This window comes from Galendromus occidentalis, unplaced genomic scaffold, assembly GCF_000255335.2.
Source record: "Galendromus occidentalis unplaced genomic scaffold, Mocc_1.1 scf7180000077393, whole genome shotgun sequence".
Taxonomy (NCBI): domain Eukaryota; kingdom Metazoa; phylum Arthropoda; class Arachnida; order Mesostigmata; family Phytoseiidae; genus Galendromus; species Galendromus occidentalis.
Window position 1 is genome coordinate 13,535 of NW_003805381.1, and position 15,800 is coordinate 29,334.

The 15,800-nt window shown below is 51.0% G+C and overlaps 2 protein-coding genes across 2 annotated transcripts; both read right to left on the reverse strand.

The window, feature by feature from the left end:
- Positions 1–473: 473 nt before the first annotated feature.
- LOC100906881 (dual specificity protein phosphatase 1B) lies at positions 474–2,155 on the reverse strand. Its single transcript, XM_003742439.2, has 5 exons — positions 2,039–2,155; positions 1,563–1,769; positions 1,347–1,465; positions 1,042–1,219; positions 474–959 (listed from the first exon to the last, which is right to left on the reverse strand). Exons 2-5 carry the CDS (start codon positions 1,724–1,726, stop codon positions 827–829), a joined length of 594 nt encoding a protein of 197 aa, XP_003742487.1. The 5' UTR covers positions 1,727–1,769; positions 2,039–2,155; the 3' UTR covers positions 474–826.
- Positions 2,156–7,570: 5,415 nt separating this feature from the next.
- On the reverse strand, positions 7,571–14,252 carry LOC100906447 (probable low-specificity L-threonine aldolase 2). The gene is made up of 9 exons (XM_003742436.2): positions 14,195–14,252; positions 10,412–10,560; positions 9,856–9,955; positions 9,673–9,745; positions 9,388–9,574; positions 8,823–9,012; positions 8,644–8,749; positions 8,387–8,539; positions 7,571–8,270 (listed from the first exon to the last, which is right to left on the reverse strand). The coding sequence occupies exons 2-9, from the start codon at positions 10,536–10,538 to the stop codon at positions 8,049–8,051; spliced, it is 1,158 nt and encodes a 385-aa protein (XP_003742484.1). The 5' UTR covers positions 10,539–10,560; positions 14,195–14,252; the 3' UTR covers positions 7,571–8,048.
- Positions 14,253–15,800: the final 1,548 nt, after the last annotated feature.

The window sequence follows — 15,800 nt, forward strand, 5'->3', positions numbered from 1 at the left end:
TGAGCCAGCATGATTTTGGTCCTCCAGAGGAAGACCAGTTCGAGCCTCAAGTTATCCGTCGCGAAGCATCGACTTTTCGAAAGCCATCCAATCCAGCGGACGTCCTGATGAACCGATCCATCTAGGCGTTGATGAGCAGACTTCCAGTCAGGTTTGGACGATAGAGCTTTTTGGATCGTAGCTAGGCTTGCTATGAGGGCGTGATCGTCGCGCCAATTCCAGCGGATAGAGCTCCCGCAGAGCCTCCCAGGGTTTCTGGGAAACTAATCATTCCCCTTGAGCTCGATCGTCTCGGTTCTCCTGCCCTGGCATCTGACCTGGGATCTCAGCAACCCAATTCTGATCGAATTTGGAAGCCGACAACACGAATCCTGGTTGCATCCTAGCTCCACAGTCACAATTGAGTCCCATCCAACCGAAGCGTCCAATCTTATTCGTACATTTTGGACAATAGATTTTCCCTGTTGGAAAAGAATCCCATCGTATTTTCTGTCCTCTCTGGAAGGATTTCTCTTCGAAGTGGAACATGTGACTCTAGCATGATATTATTCCGATGCCTCAACTCACCTGACAGTCCCAAGCATCGGGACATGATTGTCTCGCTCGGTAACATAAACACATCGCTACAGCCAGCGCTGAAATTGGCCAAAATCCCGCCCGCATCCACGGAAAGGTTCCTCCACGAAACGCTTTCGCCTCGTTTATGGGGTAGGATGCGTGAGGAACTTGTGAGCGGACATCGACAGTGTCGACAAAGGATGTCCTTCTTGCCCTCAAGCAGCAGACTAGGTAACGAAGCTATCATTAGAGGGAAGGAAGAGGATGTTCATCCCGGCATGTACTCATAGGGTGTCGGGCGATACCTGTTCAGTTTCCGCCGATCCTCTCCTGGTAGATTTGCGAAGCCCATGTAAGACCCCACCTCGGAAGCTATCGAAGTCAAGCAGAGCAACTGATAGCTATGAAGAACGAGCATCCGATAGAATCCTCCGCCGGAAATTATTCGAAAAATATCGAGACGACATGAACATTCGAATTCACCTCGGTGTTGTATCATCGATTGCGAATCCCATCCGCTCATATAGTTTCAGCTGATCCACGAAGCCGTCGTTAGGTGCGACCGGACGTTTAGCTCGCACACGAGCAAGAGCTTCCTCGTATGATATCCGATATTTATTCATCAAGAAGGCCAGAACGATTATTGCGCTGCGAGAGACACCTAGACAGATTCATCCATTGTGATTTGATGCTCTCTGTATACGAGTACATCCAGGATGTCCCGCCGAGGAGGTCCAGCAACAGAGAAAAATCATCAGAATCCTTTCACGCCCACACCAAGACTTTACCGACGTGACAGTGCACCAGAACATTGCTGCCGCGCCTGATGAACTCATTGCAGTCTTCGAAATGGGACAGGAGGTCCACGTTGTCGTCGTCGTTTTTGCGGAGATATAAGCTTACAAAACTGGAATTGCGGAATCGGGATTGTCTTTGGAATCGCTCCCCGAAGGTCTTCTCTAGCTCCAGGGCTTCCACCACTGATGATACAGCGGGGGACATACTTCTCTGGTCGAGTGAATAGGTGTAGCCGAAGAGGCCAGGTATCCACTGTGAGTATGTGTGTAATCCCGATTGATGTCAATGCCTCCTCGTTTTCCGCGACCTCGCGACTGGATAGGAACAGCCCCTCCTCGATCTCATTCACATCTTGCCCTTGATCAGACATGAGAGATACTCGAGGCACGAGCCCTCGAGACAGTTGCGGGAACCTGAGAAGTTCGAGGTAAGCTCCTTCTGAGACGTGTGGTGGTTAGAGCATGTTCGAGCGGCCCGGAATCTCAAGCTTGGGCTTCGTATTTGGGTGAGGCCCAGGCCGGGCCAAGTTTCGACACCCCTCTCCAGCGAGGATTGATGAGTCCGCAACGTTTCCCGGGAAATGTAGCCGTTGAGTATTCATCACCGTCTCCGGAGCTCCGGAACTCCTGTGACTCGAAAGATGTGGCTCTCGCAGAAACTCATTGGTTTGTCCCATACTTGCCTCAGAGGAGATTCCCGACTCGAGGAACGAGCCACCCGATGACCGCGGCGGGACTCAACTTCTCTGATCCGCGAATAAGACTGCTCCCGCGCGCCTCAGACCGGTTCAATGTTGTGTGTTTTGAGGAGCTTACAAACGCTGGGAGAGGGATGAGCACAGACTGCCTCGAGAGAGAGGGAAAAAATGGGATGAAAACATTGAAATTCATTCTTGACCCCAGGTTTACCTCCTAATTGTATGTCGTTAAGTTTCGTGTCGCTCGAGCAATTCGGGGGAAATCTCGCGTACTTCCCCGGACCATGTTGCGACGCTCTGTCAGTCGGTCGCGCGACGCTGTTCTTGGCTCATCTGCCGTCGCCTCGGCGAGGGGATCGCTCTGTATTCCTCAAGGCGGCAAACTTCGAAAATTATCGGTCTGTGCGGCGGAGCCCAGCGTCGCTCCCCGGGAGCGAGGATTCGAGCGATCCTTTGCCTCATCTCCGTAGAAAGATATTCCTCTCGTGAAGACCGAACTCCACCCATCCTCTAACCTCCATTCATCGCGGAACTCCCGCGCCCGATCCCGAGGGACTACAGCGCACGAGGATCGATCTGACATCCTAGAATGGATGTATCCCGGAGACTCGTCAAATCGAGTAAGACAGGAAGATGTGATGCCCAGCCTGAGCACCTGATACCGAAAAATCATTCGCAATGAGATCTCGCGATTCTCCCGACTGGATCAGTTCTCAGTTGGAGAGAAGAATTTATGTGCCGAGTGTGCCCGACCTCGCACTCCACGAAGACTTCGATGGAAAGGTCCCTTGCCTGTCAGATTCATTATACGCGGAAGTTCAAAGGGGAGCCATTTTCACGTGACACGTCTCATATTGTGAATTTCCTGATTGGAGAGCCTGTCGGACGATTTGTCGAGCATCCGGAACCTGCTCCGCGTCGCGTCTCATACAACCTGCTGCTTCTCCAGCCTCCGAGATCTTAAGAAGGTCTCCATGATAAACAAGGTCTAGCAGCTCACTGCTAAAGTCGAACCCGAGGCTTCGGTCACTCGTCGAGCGGGAAAACATATTGTTAAACATATTGAAAGCATATTTGACATAATGTTCCCGGGGGAGAGTGTCGCGTACACTGAAGGTGTCCGCGCGGAAAAAGAGATTTTGCTAATTACAGAGGAGGCCGCCAGGCGGCGAACAAACAGACGATCGGGTTTAAGCCAATCCAGTATTGCATATTGGGTCAACCAGCTCTCGGTGATGCAGTGGAATACAGTCAAGTCTTCAAAACTTGGGATTTTCCAGGGGAGAATCTTGGGAAGCTTTCCGAGTTATAAGTCATCAGAGGGTCACACTTCGAGGGTCTATCGAGCGAGCTGGCGGCAGGGATATGCTCCCTGCAGAAAAAAGAGCGGATATCTGACTGCCTCTTCCCAGTCAGATAATCCGATATGACTACCGCACGATATTTTATTGAAACTCTACCAACTCCAGGCATGTGACATGCGTGGTTCATGGAGTCTTCTAGCTGTGGACATCCTCGGCCACGCTCGTACTCTTCGCCTACTTTGCGTATTACGCATATAGCTCCCCTACTGGGTCGGTGGAAGAACTCCGTCAGAGGGTTACCCTGGTCTGTCAGGTTATGGAGACACTGTGTCCATCTTAACACCAGTCATCATTGTGGGCGACCTCAATCTTCCGTTGATTGATTGGTCTTCCCCGCTGATTCTCTCCAACGACACGTCCACCGAGAACATCTTCATTCAGTTTTGTCTCCTGAATTCTCTGACTCAACTGGCCCACGATGTCACTCGCCCCGCGAGTCTCAACACACTGAATCTTCTCTTGACATCATCTCCTGATCTGGTCTGCAACTTGAATGCGGGCGTCGCCCCGGCCGAGACAGACCACCTCGCGCTCAGGTTTGATATCTCGCTTGCCTATGGGGCACCCCCGAATCTGCGCTCGGAGCTCGACTTCAAGAGAGCTATTCATGAGTCGATCGGATGCACTCTGGCAGCGACCGACTGGAGCTTTCTCTGGCTGCTCCAATGTGGGAGGTATGTACACCCACTTGCTGGAGGAGCGTCACCTCTCTTATGCTCTCTTCACGTTCCGCCCTGGTAGAGTCGGATTTCGGCGGTCGACAGACACGTCGGGCTGCTTGCTGAACGACTCACCTCTGCTAGTGCTCTCCTGGGCTAACGAGAGCGGCTCCAACGTCAGTTGGACAAAGCGTCCCGGCGCCAACGGATTCTTCAGGAGTCGACTATATCGACCAAAAGCATCGGCAAGCTGTATCGCTTCGCAAACTCGAGGCTGAAAATTACTGACAGCAGTGGTCTCATCGCTGATAATGGGCTCCTGTTGCAGACCAACCAAGGGAAAGTTGAAGCATTTCGTCGGTACTTCCTATCGGCATACGACACTCAACAAATCCCGTTGGTCATTCAAGAAAGTCAGGCTCGACGTCCGAAGATTGATCTCTTCCCTCTTGCGGTCGGCGAGAGACTGGTTGCCACCTCTCCGAAGTGCCCGGTTACCCCTGAAGGACTCCCCCGATCTCCTTCAGGAGATTGGCCGATGCTCTATGTGAGCCCCTCTCTTTATCATCTTCTCCCGATCGTCACATGATGGTGATTCACCATCATATATATATTATATCATCATCTCTATATTATAGAGCCTCTATAATATAGAGATGTTGGTATTCGTCGATGAGACCGTTCAAAACAATATGGGTATGCATCGCATCAACAAGTAATCTTTCCATAATCAGGCACGGGATCACAGCCTGGGCAATGGGGCGATAGTTGCCCAGTTCCTTCTTTGCGCTTTTTTTGTGGATTGGTGTGACGAGAGATATCCGGAAAAGTTAAGGCACTTCACCATAATAAGCGCGAGCTTCCCTAGCTATGAGTTCGATATACTCCATCCACGTCGAGCGGATCAGTACGAAATTTCAGCTGAGCATCCTTATGGGTCTGGTCAATGTTTTACAGGGTCATGAGAGGATTAGGCTCTCCGGTGGCAGTGTACGTATTCGGTGTAGCCACAAACAACGAAGAGTGAGAATGGAATGAATTTCGCCGAAACTTCATATTCACTGGAATTCGACAACGAGTTCATTTCGAGTTGACTCCGCATTGCGAAGAGTGAAACATACACAAATGAACGCCTGACTCCATCCGCAGCGCGAACTCGCCAACAGAGACAGTATACCACAGCGGAGGCTCCACAGGAGGCGAATAATCGACGGAAACGCAATGCTTCAACCCTTGATCAACAATGCCAGGAAGAGCGGGATGACTTTGATATTGGCGAAGGAATGAATGACTCTTATCAACAAGACACTCAGCCTAATGATCATCACGGCAAGGCGCGGGCAGTCGATCTGACTCCGATAGCCTTTAATTATGACCCTTCAGCACCTTATTCTGAACATCCGGAAATTGTTATCGGTGGCATGGACTCGATTTTCGTAATTATCCTTTCTATTCCCCGTGGCGAAGCACGGGTAGCAAATAGCAAGGACTAGTGGTTTCATGAAGGGGAGGTCAACCACCTCCCAGCTACTCACTATGATGCAAGACTGGGGCATGGCCCTATCGAGCAAGAAGCAAGTGCACTGCATTTATTTATATTATTATATATAATTTATTTGTGATCCCGACCACAGGCAAATATATAAACTATTCGCCGATGACGTCGAGGCCTACGATGAAATTGCGTCCGATGAAGACTGTTGTGAGGTGCTCCAACTGGCCTCTGACCACATCGCCAGGTGGTCGATCGTAAACTGCTTGTCCCTGTCTGAACCAAAATGTCTGGTCTGGTCCTGAAGACCCAACCACATGCCTTCATATACACGCTCAGCGGGAACATCCTCAGGGAGGCGGATTCCGTCAAGGACCCCTCGAGTCGGTCCAATGTCGCCACACTCCATCGTGAGGCGGATATGCGATTCTTCTCCATCAAGACTTATCAAGACTGTCAGTGCTTACACCTTCTTCAGGGTCGCCCTCAACCCGAGGCGGTCGGGAGTCATCTACTCCTCGGAGGAAATCGCTCCAAACCACACAGTCAACATTATTTCGTTTGGAGGGTCTCCAGATACCTCAGAAACCCCTAGACTCCTCTAAGTAGATATCGAATCCTACATACCCCCCCCTTTGCTGAAAATTAAGACAGTTTATGAATGAAAGTTGATCGCGAATATGTGAGAAGTTTTCGTGGAGCACCCTCACGAATCCAGACGCTCCGTACAATCGCGCCGAACGTGCCTCCGCGACCGATCATAACTCGTGGGGTAACGCGGATCGCGTTGTATTACGCGGAGCATTTTGGGGCTCTTCACCGAGTTGTTCATGAACTAGATTCATCGGAAGCGGCGGCTATCGCCAAATCACAGGAACTCATGCGGGACCCTGGCGTGAGAGCCAATCGCGCATTTATGTATAGCTTTTAACTTCTCAGAATTCCCGCAGTACATCACAGAATTAGAGAAGAGCATCCAGCCACTCAGCCGCTTGTTGAGCCTCATATGAGATATCAGACGAAGCGTGGAATCTCCGGTTGGACCCGAGGCCGCCCCGATAAAAGCGAGATTCCAAAGGATTCTCCAGGCGGATCCCGCTTTGAGGATCATGGAAAAAATCGACAGAGCTGTACAGGGGACAAGACCAGGAGCTGAAGTAGCAAAACTGACGATCGCAGACATGATGGCAGTGAAATACGCTCCTCTCGTCAGGTCCGAAGAAGACAGATCCTTCTCTCGGTACAAGAACCTCTTATCGGATAGACGACACTCTTCGACTCCACAAAACGCAAAGTATCATATACAACCGATCAGGGAGTGAATAAACATTTCTTGGATTTGTGATCATTTCTTGCTCAGGTCATCAGCGAAAAGCCATTTCGAATAGGCTCTCCATGTTTCGACATAAATCGCTCGTTTTTGATTCACTTGATCGGTGAAATCTACGCTGCATTATTTTCCCCCTAGTTTATCTCCTGGTGGCCAGATTGCCGCCCACCGTATTGCCTTACGCTGCCTGTTTTACCTCACACTGCCTGTTTTGCCTGACAATGTCTTTTACGCCCCTTATGCCTAATCCGCCTCAGCGCCATTACCGCCTCTTGTCGCCTACTTCGCCAGTCTATAATGTCTTCTCCGCCCCGTTCGATGCCCATCTTGCCTATTCTGAAGGTCGATATCATCGCCTTCTGAGTGCCTGAACTCTGAAGCTCAACCTTATAAGTTATCGAAGGTTTCCCAAGTTATGATTACAGATTCAACATTGCGCCCGTGCTACAGCTCACGGAGGAATGAGTTCTAATTTACAAGTAAGGAGCGGTCTCGGTTATGGGGAGTTGACTGAAGTCGTAAGATTCGATGAAGCGGCCAGGAAGAGTTTCAGCTGGAGCAGGAGAACTTTCATCGATGGCACCTCTCGGTAATCAGTATACTCGCTTATTCTCTGTGATTCGGAATGCAGTTCAAGCTCCATATTTATTGTGGTATACGTCTGATAAACGTATTTATCGGGAGCCCCGACTCAAGTTTCTAACATTCGAGCTTCATAATCCGAATTCATCATGTAATCTCTATCGCTTCTGGGTAGTTATTAAGATATACGCCCGATAAGTGTATTCATCGGAAGCTCCGACTCATGTTTGAGGCTCCTTGGTCCGAGCTCATCCTGGAATATCAAAGAACTATGAATACACCTATGAATAGCCAGCAGATTGACGAGCCGGCTCGCTGCATTTAGACCTCGCCTCCTTGGGGTACCCCATCGATCCCCCGCTGAATCCACGAACATGAGTGCATATACCTAGTGCAGACAAAAACTCGGACTACGTCTCTCTTTGCAGAGCCTTCAGGAACAACATCATGACTTACGCTCCGGAGAAAGCGAGAACTTCACTATTAGCTAACCAAGCGTTGTAGCTCATTATACCGATCAGAATGGTTTTGGTGAAATACATCATTCGAGACAATCCGTATCTAGACCTCATATGTAGCTATCAATCATCGTCGCGGAGGAGGCACGTTGCGGTTGCTTCCCGCTAATTCTGCAATGGTTCTCGACAACGAATTTGATTTTGTTGACCGCGGCTGAGACATCATCGGATGAATTATCAAGGTGGAATGTTGCTCGCACCGCCGTCCTCGTTATCGGAAGCAAACGAACTTGAATTTCTTCTCCGAGCTCATAGGCCTCGTCGGGGAAAATCTGGCAATAGGGAGAGGAATCTCTGATTGTGTGAGCTCGACTCGGTGAGTTTTGAATCATGGCCGCCCTCTGACGGAGCGGTCATGCGACCACAAAGCGCGAGGCCGAGAGCTTACCGTTTCCAATTGACTACAGAATACTTCCGGATTGTAACCATTCTTCATGTTCAATATTGTCATGTTAGTCTGAGTCCTATCAAGATTGATTGAGAAGATGTCGTTGTCGAAGGCTGCGAGACTCTGAGCGAAGTGATAGTTTTTATCGTGATCCTGAAATCGAGGGGAGAATGAGGTCGCATCCTTCTCCAGAAGAACTCCACGGGTGTTAGTTTTGCTCGTTGTTATCTCTGCATTCTTTCTGGGAATGTATCTACCTTTTGCAGAGCCTTCGCGGTCGAATTCAAAGCGACGATGCCTGCGGCTGCAAGGATCCCTGCTTGTCGCATGCCTCCTCCGAGAACCTTGCGGTTCCTGCGGGCTCTGAATCAGGATCGTTGAGTCAAGCGAAGTCAGACAGCGGATCGTAAGCTTCAGAAGAATTTTGATAACATACTGTTTGCAGAAGTCTGTTGAGCCTGCGAGCAAGGAGCCGACCGGGGCTCCGAGACCTTTCGAGATGCACATCATCACACTATCCACATCGCGGGTCAGACTCTCGGGGGAACAGCCGAGGTAGGTGGAAGCGTGAAGTAGGCGCGCCCCATCCAAGTGCAAGGGTACTCCATTACTTCTCGCGAATCTCCCTGCAAAATTACGAGTTCTCAAACACTCTGAGCAATGCTAGTCAAACGCGGGTACGCATATTCCTTAGGGTACTCCCGCCCTTCTGAATGCTTCCCGATTCTTTGAGTATTTCTCAGATTTATCCTCCTGATTGATATCTTGGGGAATGGGAAGCAGGAGAAGGTGGTTCTGCGGAATGAGCTCGTTCTTCCGAATCGTCGAATCGCCGGTGAGTCGTCGGCGGCCTGAAGAGCTCGGGGAACGCAGGTAGCTCCGGCCCTAACTCGGGACGAAGAAAAGCGGGGACGCTGAGCGAGGGGAGGGCTGTGGCGGTGACTTGATGTCGGCGATGGCTTGACAAAAGGAGAGTTATCTCCCACAGGCTCGTGACGTACCGATGTCGTGCATGTAGGATAGATCAAGGACTTGTCCGCCTTTGACATTATGCGTGTTCTCAATGCACAAGAGGCCAGTTCGCGGACTACAAATGCTATTCAGAGGCCTGATGCGGCGTTCCAAGTCGGAAATGAGAATTGTGCCATCATTCTGATTAGGCGCTGTCGCGATGCTCAAGCCTCCTAGCTGGGAAAACACACGAATAAACGAGTCATCTTTGGGCTGCGGGCTGGGGAGCACGAGAAACTCGCTCGAGACTAAGAAGTTGAAGGGAGTATACTCACCGAGGAAACCCCTCCCTGCTCGAGCAGAAAAATGTGTGAATGGTCCCCACAAAGAACTTCTTGACCCCGCTGTCTGCGTTTTGTGAACGAGGTTAGGAAAAATCCCTCCGTATCAGGGGCGATCTGGGCACCGCGCTGGAGCGCGATTAAAGGATCTCACGAGCGCACATCCGGCGTACTTACCCACAGTGAGTCATCGTTGCGCATATATTAGCCATCGTGCCCGACGGGAAGAACAGAGCATCTTCTTTCCCGAACATCTCAGCAACCATTCGCTGCAATTCTGTATCGGAACACTATTTACTGATTGCGATTTCCTCGACCCGGTCCGGTAATCTGACGAGCGACTCCCACATACCGTATTTCCTGCATTATAAGAGCATGCTCTTCTATTTTTCAATCCCTCAACAGCTCGCCCGTCTATTGGAAGGTGCTCTTCTAATAGAGGGTACCTGTCCATAAAATGGCTATTCTCCATTCGGACTTCGGTGAGAACACTTCTCTCTTGCCTGCATCAGATCGCGGGATTATGGCTACACACCTGGGGGTGCTCTCTTAATTGAGGGTGCTCTTCTAGTAGGGGGTGCTCTCTCATTTCTCGATCCCCCCCGTGGTTGCCTTTCTTTTGGGGGGAGCTGTTCTAACAGAGGGTGCTCTAATGATACAGGAAATACGGTACCTGCTTCCATTCGTATAGCATATATCGATCACTCGATGATCATACGAGTCCTAGCCTCACCGTTGACGGTAGGATCATCCTGGAAGAAATCGTCCCCGACGACCGCAGCCCGCATCGCGTCGCGCATTTCTTGAGTTGGGGTCGTGACTGTATCACTTCGGAAGTCGCAAGTGTGTCGCGTCTTCATAATGCCGCAATTTCAATGGGATCTGGGAAGGCGTGAGAGCTTTTATCGTCCCATCTCCTATCAGAGACACTGCGTTCGACCGTAATGTCGGATTTCTTCGCTGAGTATGATTGCCATGATCGTCAGTCACCTCCTAATGAGACTTCTCTGATTGAATGGTCCCACCATGAGACCTCTCAAAAATTAACCGACAGAGGAAGGTGGAGCGGAGTACCCTGTGCGGAAAATTATACTCCTCGAGACAGGGAAAGAGATCCCTGTTCTACCTTGCTTCGCCGTAGCGACCTTTCTGGATAAAGTCTCATTGCGTAGAACTTCGTTAGAATAAGGCTTCCAGCGCGGAGGAGCAAGAAGGTCGCAGAGGAACGCAAGACCATGAAATACGTCCATTCAAGAGCTGACCGAGAAACGACCCAGGAAGCAACAGAAACATTCGGGGTGCCTGCTGGGGGATCGTCATCTTGAGCGAGATTCCGGAGCTAATCAGAAGCGACACATGGAGACTCGCTGCCGAGTCAAGACGCTGCCTGACAAGGATAAAAATGTTTTTGTCTTGCCAATGGAAAATGAGTCTCCTCTCCCGCTGTTTCGTGAGGTTCTCGCGTCTGACGTGTGCGATCTCCCCAGGAAGGAGTCACTCGAGCGAAGCGACCGACGCGACGTCTCTAGTCGTTGCGATGCTCAAGCGGACAAACTCTTTCTTAGCTCTCCCGGAGCCTAATAAAAAATACGTCGCCAGGATCGTTCAATGACTTGAATTCATGCAAAATCTTGCATAAGTCAGCATGATTCTGCTCTTCACTCGAAGTGAGATGGATTGCGGCTCGGATGGCTGGCGTCAGCGAGCTCGAAAGCTTCTCAAAGACTACCTCGAGGTTGAATAGCAGGTCGGAGCCACGACTTGAGGTCGGGTCGGCATCGAGTTGTTCGACGTGGACTTATCCGGCACCGAGTTGACGGCATCGAGGTGTCTTTGTCCGCATGAGACGCACTGGACGGGCCTTCCACGGCCGCCGGCTTTGAGAGAAAACGAGTCAAGCCCCCAGGGAGAGTACTTGATTTCGATTCTAGGCTCGGTATTTGACTCGCTTCAGTGATACCAGCCGGCCTCCCAGTAACAGTGCTCTGGACCCATTACTCTGCCTGCTCACAGCAAAGCGGACCACGTGCACTCGATAGCGCGATCAGCAAAAGCCATCACCGATGCGTAGTGGGACTTTCGAATATCTTCTTGAAGATTGCGGTGCCGCAACCGGAACTCGATTGAAGTCTAAGGATCAAAACCGGGAAGCTGATGCAGGTTCTGCGGGAAAGTCTCGATCAATCGCAGTTGAATAGTCCCCAAATCACGGGAGCCTAGAAGATTGCACCCCGCTTCGCTTCGATGTCTGTTCGGCCCGCGGAGTGCTTATAGTGCAACCATAAGACACGAAAAGAATGACCAGGTCTCCTTGACCCGCTGCGCCATTAATGCACGAGTGATGTATGAGTCAGGCTTCCCTAGTTTTCATTTTACGCTGCGCCACTATGCGGGGGGCTGGATTGGTTTTTTAAGGGGCTCAGAATCCAACACGGAGTCTGTTGGATTCTGAGTCTGCGTTTCTTTCTGACTTTTCGGTCCGCATAGCTTTTTTTCTTGAAAGATCTCGGTTCAAATGAGAGAATTTCACAATATCAGATCCATCCGAATCACCACTCGGTGGGCCGCGAGCCGATTCGAGCTGCGTCGATTCGGCCCTGCAAAGACATCAATTGATCAGCGGAGAACGCGCGTGAGAGAAGGGGGCTCCCCCCCCCACCCACCGGAAGACCCGCGTTTCGTCGAGGTTCTCGCTATGATGCTGGGCTCTTCTAATTGATTTGATCTAGACCGAAACACTTGCATTCGATCTGGGTACTACACCGTATATAGGTCATGCTCTGACTGAGACATGAATAAGTCTCGCACCCATGGACCACCTGAGCGGAGATTGACCTGATTGGCGAATCATGAGTGGTTCTCTTTGTTACGAGACCGGAATCCTCCACTCTGCCTATTAAGAACGAGGTCAGCGAGATGAGCACCGACTGTCAAACGTTCCAGAGACGGACGTTTCTGACGACTGTGGTAGCAATTTCCTAAAGTCGAACACTCTTACGATAAACTGCAAAATCGGGCTTCTGGGGACATAAATGGCCGCCTTCATCTCCACTCAACATCCCCTCGTTCCTTGATGGTTGAGGCGCAGTGATCCCTGGTGTTATCGCAAATCTTGGTTAGAACTCCTCTCGGGAGCCATCTTATCATAAGATGGAAAGAGTCACCCATGTCGTGGGGGGTCTCCGGTTCTTCGTCCAGTCCGGACCCGGGAAAGTCATGCTAGAGGAGAGTCCCATGGGTCTTCTAGATGTACAGTAGCTCTCTCGGATGGGAATGAGTCACTCCAATAGCTTGTTCATCTTTTTATTCTGCGGCCGCAATCGTGTCAGGAGTCCGAACTTTGAATGATCGGAAGATTTGACAGAGCCGATCGTCTCGAAAGGTCGCGGATTAGCTCGTCGGTCAATCGAATGGCTGATGCTCCCCCGTGCAGCTTAGAAGGAGCTCCGATACGCCCCTGCTGCCACGAACATGAAGATTCGGCCTCTCGGCGTAGTTTGTTGAGAGGCGCTCAAATGGTAACGGAGTACTGACGGATCGGCAACGAGGCTTCTCGGCCACCAAGTAATCCGTGACCGAGGAGATGTCTCCTCCACGCCGACGCATCTCGGTCCCACTAAGCAGGGAGGTAAGCCGAATCCCTTGGGTGCCTCGCACTGACTATCGGAATGGCGTCTGAGATGGGACCTTGATTTTTGCTTCCGTAGACTTCTCGATCGAAAGTCGCCAGCCGTCATCAATCAGACATTGCATCATCGTGGTAAGCGCCCGCTGCGCGGAAGGGCTTATCGGTGCCAAGGCAGACATATTCCAGTGCGCTATCTTGAGATTGCGGGAGATTTCTCTTCCTTATCTTTGTTGAGTCTACCCGCAGAGAAAGAACGACGGAATGTCTGTTCCTCCTAGGACGTCATAGCACGTCGGACTAGTATCGCGCGAAGCCACTCTGTCCGTCAGGATCCCATCAGGAATCACGAGGACAAACCACCAGAGGGAAGTCCCCGCGATTTCCAGCCGCTCGACCAAGCGACCCGGTGACCGGAGAGGCAGCACCCGATCGACCGACTGACTAATCGTAACATTGATCGATCTGGCGATTGATTCCTCAATCGAAGATTGAGAAGTTCACGCACACACTGGCACAGGGTCCAAGCTCCATCACTGCTCGCCAACAGTAGCCGCACAAGACAATAACTCGAGGCTTCGTCCTCGAGTCGTCCGAGAGACGACTTCCGAGTCGAGTAGGCGAAGGCTCATGTCGGAGGAGTCGCCCCCTCGAGAGATTGTCAAACTTGAAATCCAATCGGATAGATATGACTTCGTTCTCTTTCGCGATATACCTCAACCTCGACTAGGTGGTCATGCCAGGGCTATCACCGCAGAGCCGTAGCCCGTGACCGTGATTGCGAGCATGCGCGACCAGGTCCCTCCGGTCGAGCCGGCAAAAATGATCGTCAACAACCTTCAACATCGAAATTAGGCGACTGACATGCTGCCTCTACGAGCGGGAACTCACGACTCACGATCTTCGAGCGATGAGGGCACGTCTCTGTAAGCGCGCAGTCGCTGTGTCTTGTCGGTATGGCCCGAGAGTCGCTTTTGTAAGCCATCCTCGTGACGTTGCGCTTCCCGGTCCGCCTCCCCTCCTTCACTCTCGTCGGCGCGTCGAAAGGTTTCCTCTGAACCGTGATATCGATAGTAGCGACAAAATAATTCCTCAACGACGACCGTGATCGAGTCGTCGTGTCCGTTTAACATCTAGCGAGATTGAGTGCTTCCGCTCGAAATTTCGGACAGGTATTATCTCCTGTCTTTTAGCTCTCAGACCTGCCCGATCTCACCTTCTCTCTAGCCTTAGGCTCGGACGCTTCGGACGATCGTCAAAAGAGCCGCGGCCCTGTGCTCATTCTCCGTCCCCGTCACAGGGGAAGCACGGGACATGCTCCAAGGAACTGGTCCGGATGTTCTGACCCCTGACGATTTCCATCAGCTGTATGTCCCTCAAAAAGTAAGGCGGTCGTGCCGTGGCAGAGCTGTACGTATCTATTCATTGTTGAACGCATACTGTCCTGAGAAGCAGAGTCATCCAACGGATTCGAATGCCTGTGATGACTCCCCAGCCGCAGGAGAGACTATCGGCCGAAGTAACGGTTACGGGCTGATTGAACCCTGTCTTCGAAGCCATCCGACAGATCGCTCGGTTCCGTTGATGACTTCTTCTTCATTGTCCCATGAGGGTTCCCTGATTCCTTGAAGTCGAGGGTATGATTCGTCCGGTCTTCTGGAGCCTTCAGAACAAGAGGCTTTCCTCATGCTTCAACGTTCCTGGGGTCGGTAATCTAGTCGGGTCGGCGCTGACTCATTTTCCCGACCTTCTTCCTTCTCCTTCTGGTTCTGTTTCCACTCATAATGATCAAGCCCTCGCTTCACTTTCTCGCGAATCATAGAGAAGAATTTCAGGATATTCCAAGAATTCGCGGAGGAGTTCGCTAAGTGGGTGAAGGTTTCGAGCGTGGAGTGGTGTGTATTGCAATCCTGGTCCCAAAATGAGTTGTGCTCCGATCATATTTGGAACGTCCGGCGCTCCGTCTCGTTTTTCCGCTTATCTGTCGAGTTCATGAAGTTTCCCGCTCGGGACTCAATTCTGTTCTTCATGATATCATGGTCGCGTGGTCGGTCCGCAGCTGTATCGCCGACTTGAATGATTGTCTATCTCCTTGAGAAAACGAATGAATATTCTGAATTAAATCCAACGTGCACTCACGACAGAGGCACATTTCCGTGCGGCATGCTTCTCCGAAAATAATCATGATCCAATGAATCGTCGGACGGATATCTGAATCCATGATCTTGAAGAATCACGCCGAGAAAAAAATTACGGGAGGAAGCTTAGCTCAACACCGGAGCAGGGTCAGGAGAGTACGATTCCAACTCGCCCACCTCGTCTCACGCCGTTGCATATGCGCGGAAGCCCCGAGCGCGAAGGAGACAATCAATAAGATGACACTGACAACCAAAACGTGAGTTCTACAGGCAAGCTCGAATAATGGAAAACTGAGAATGATCCAGGAGTCCGGCGACTTTTCAATACCGTGGAAGTTACCGGAGGCTTCTTGAGGCTG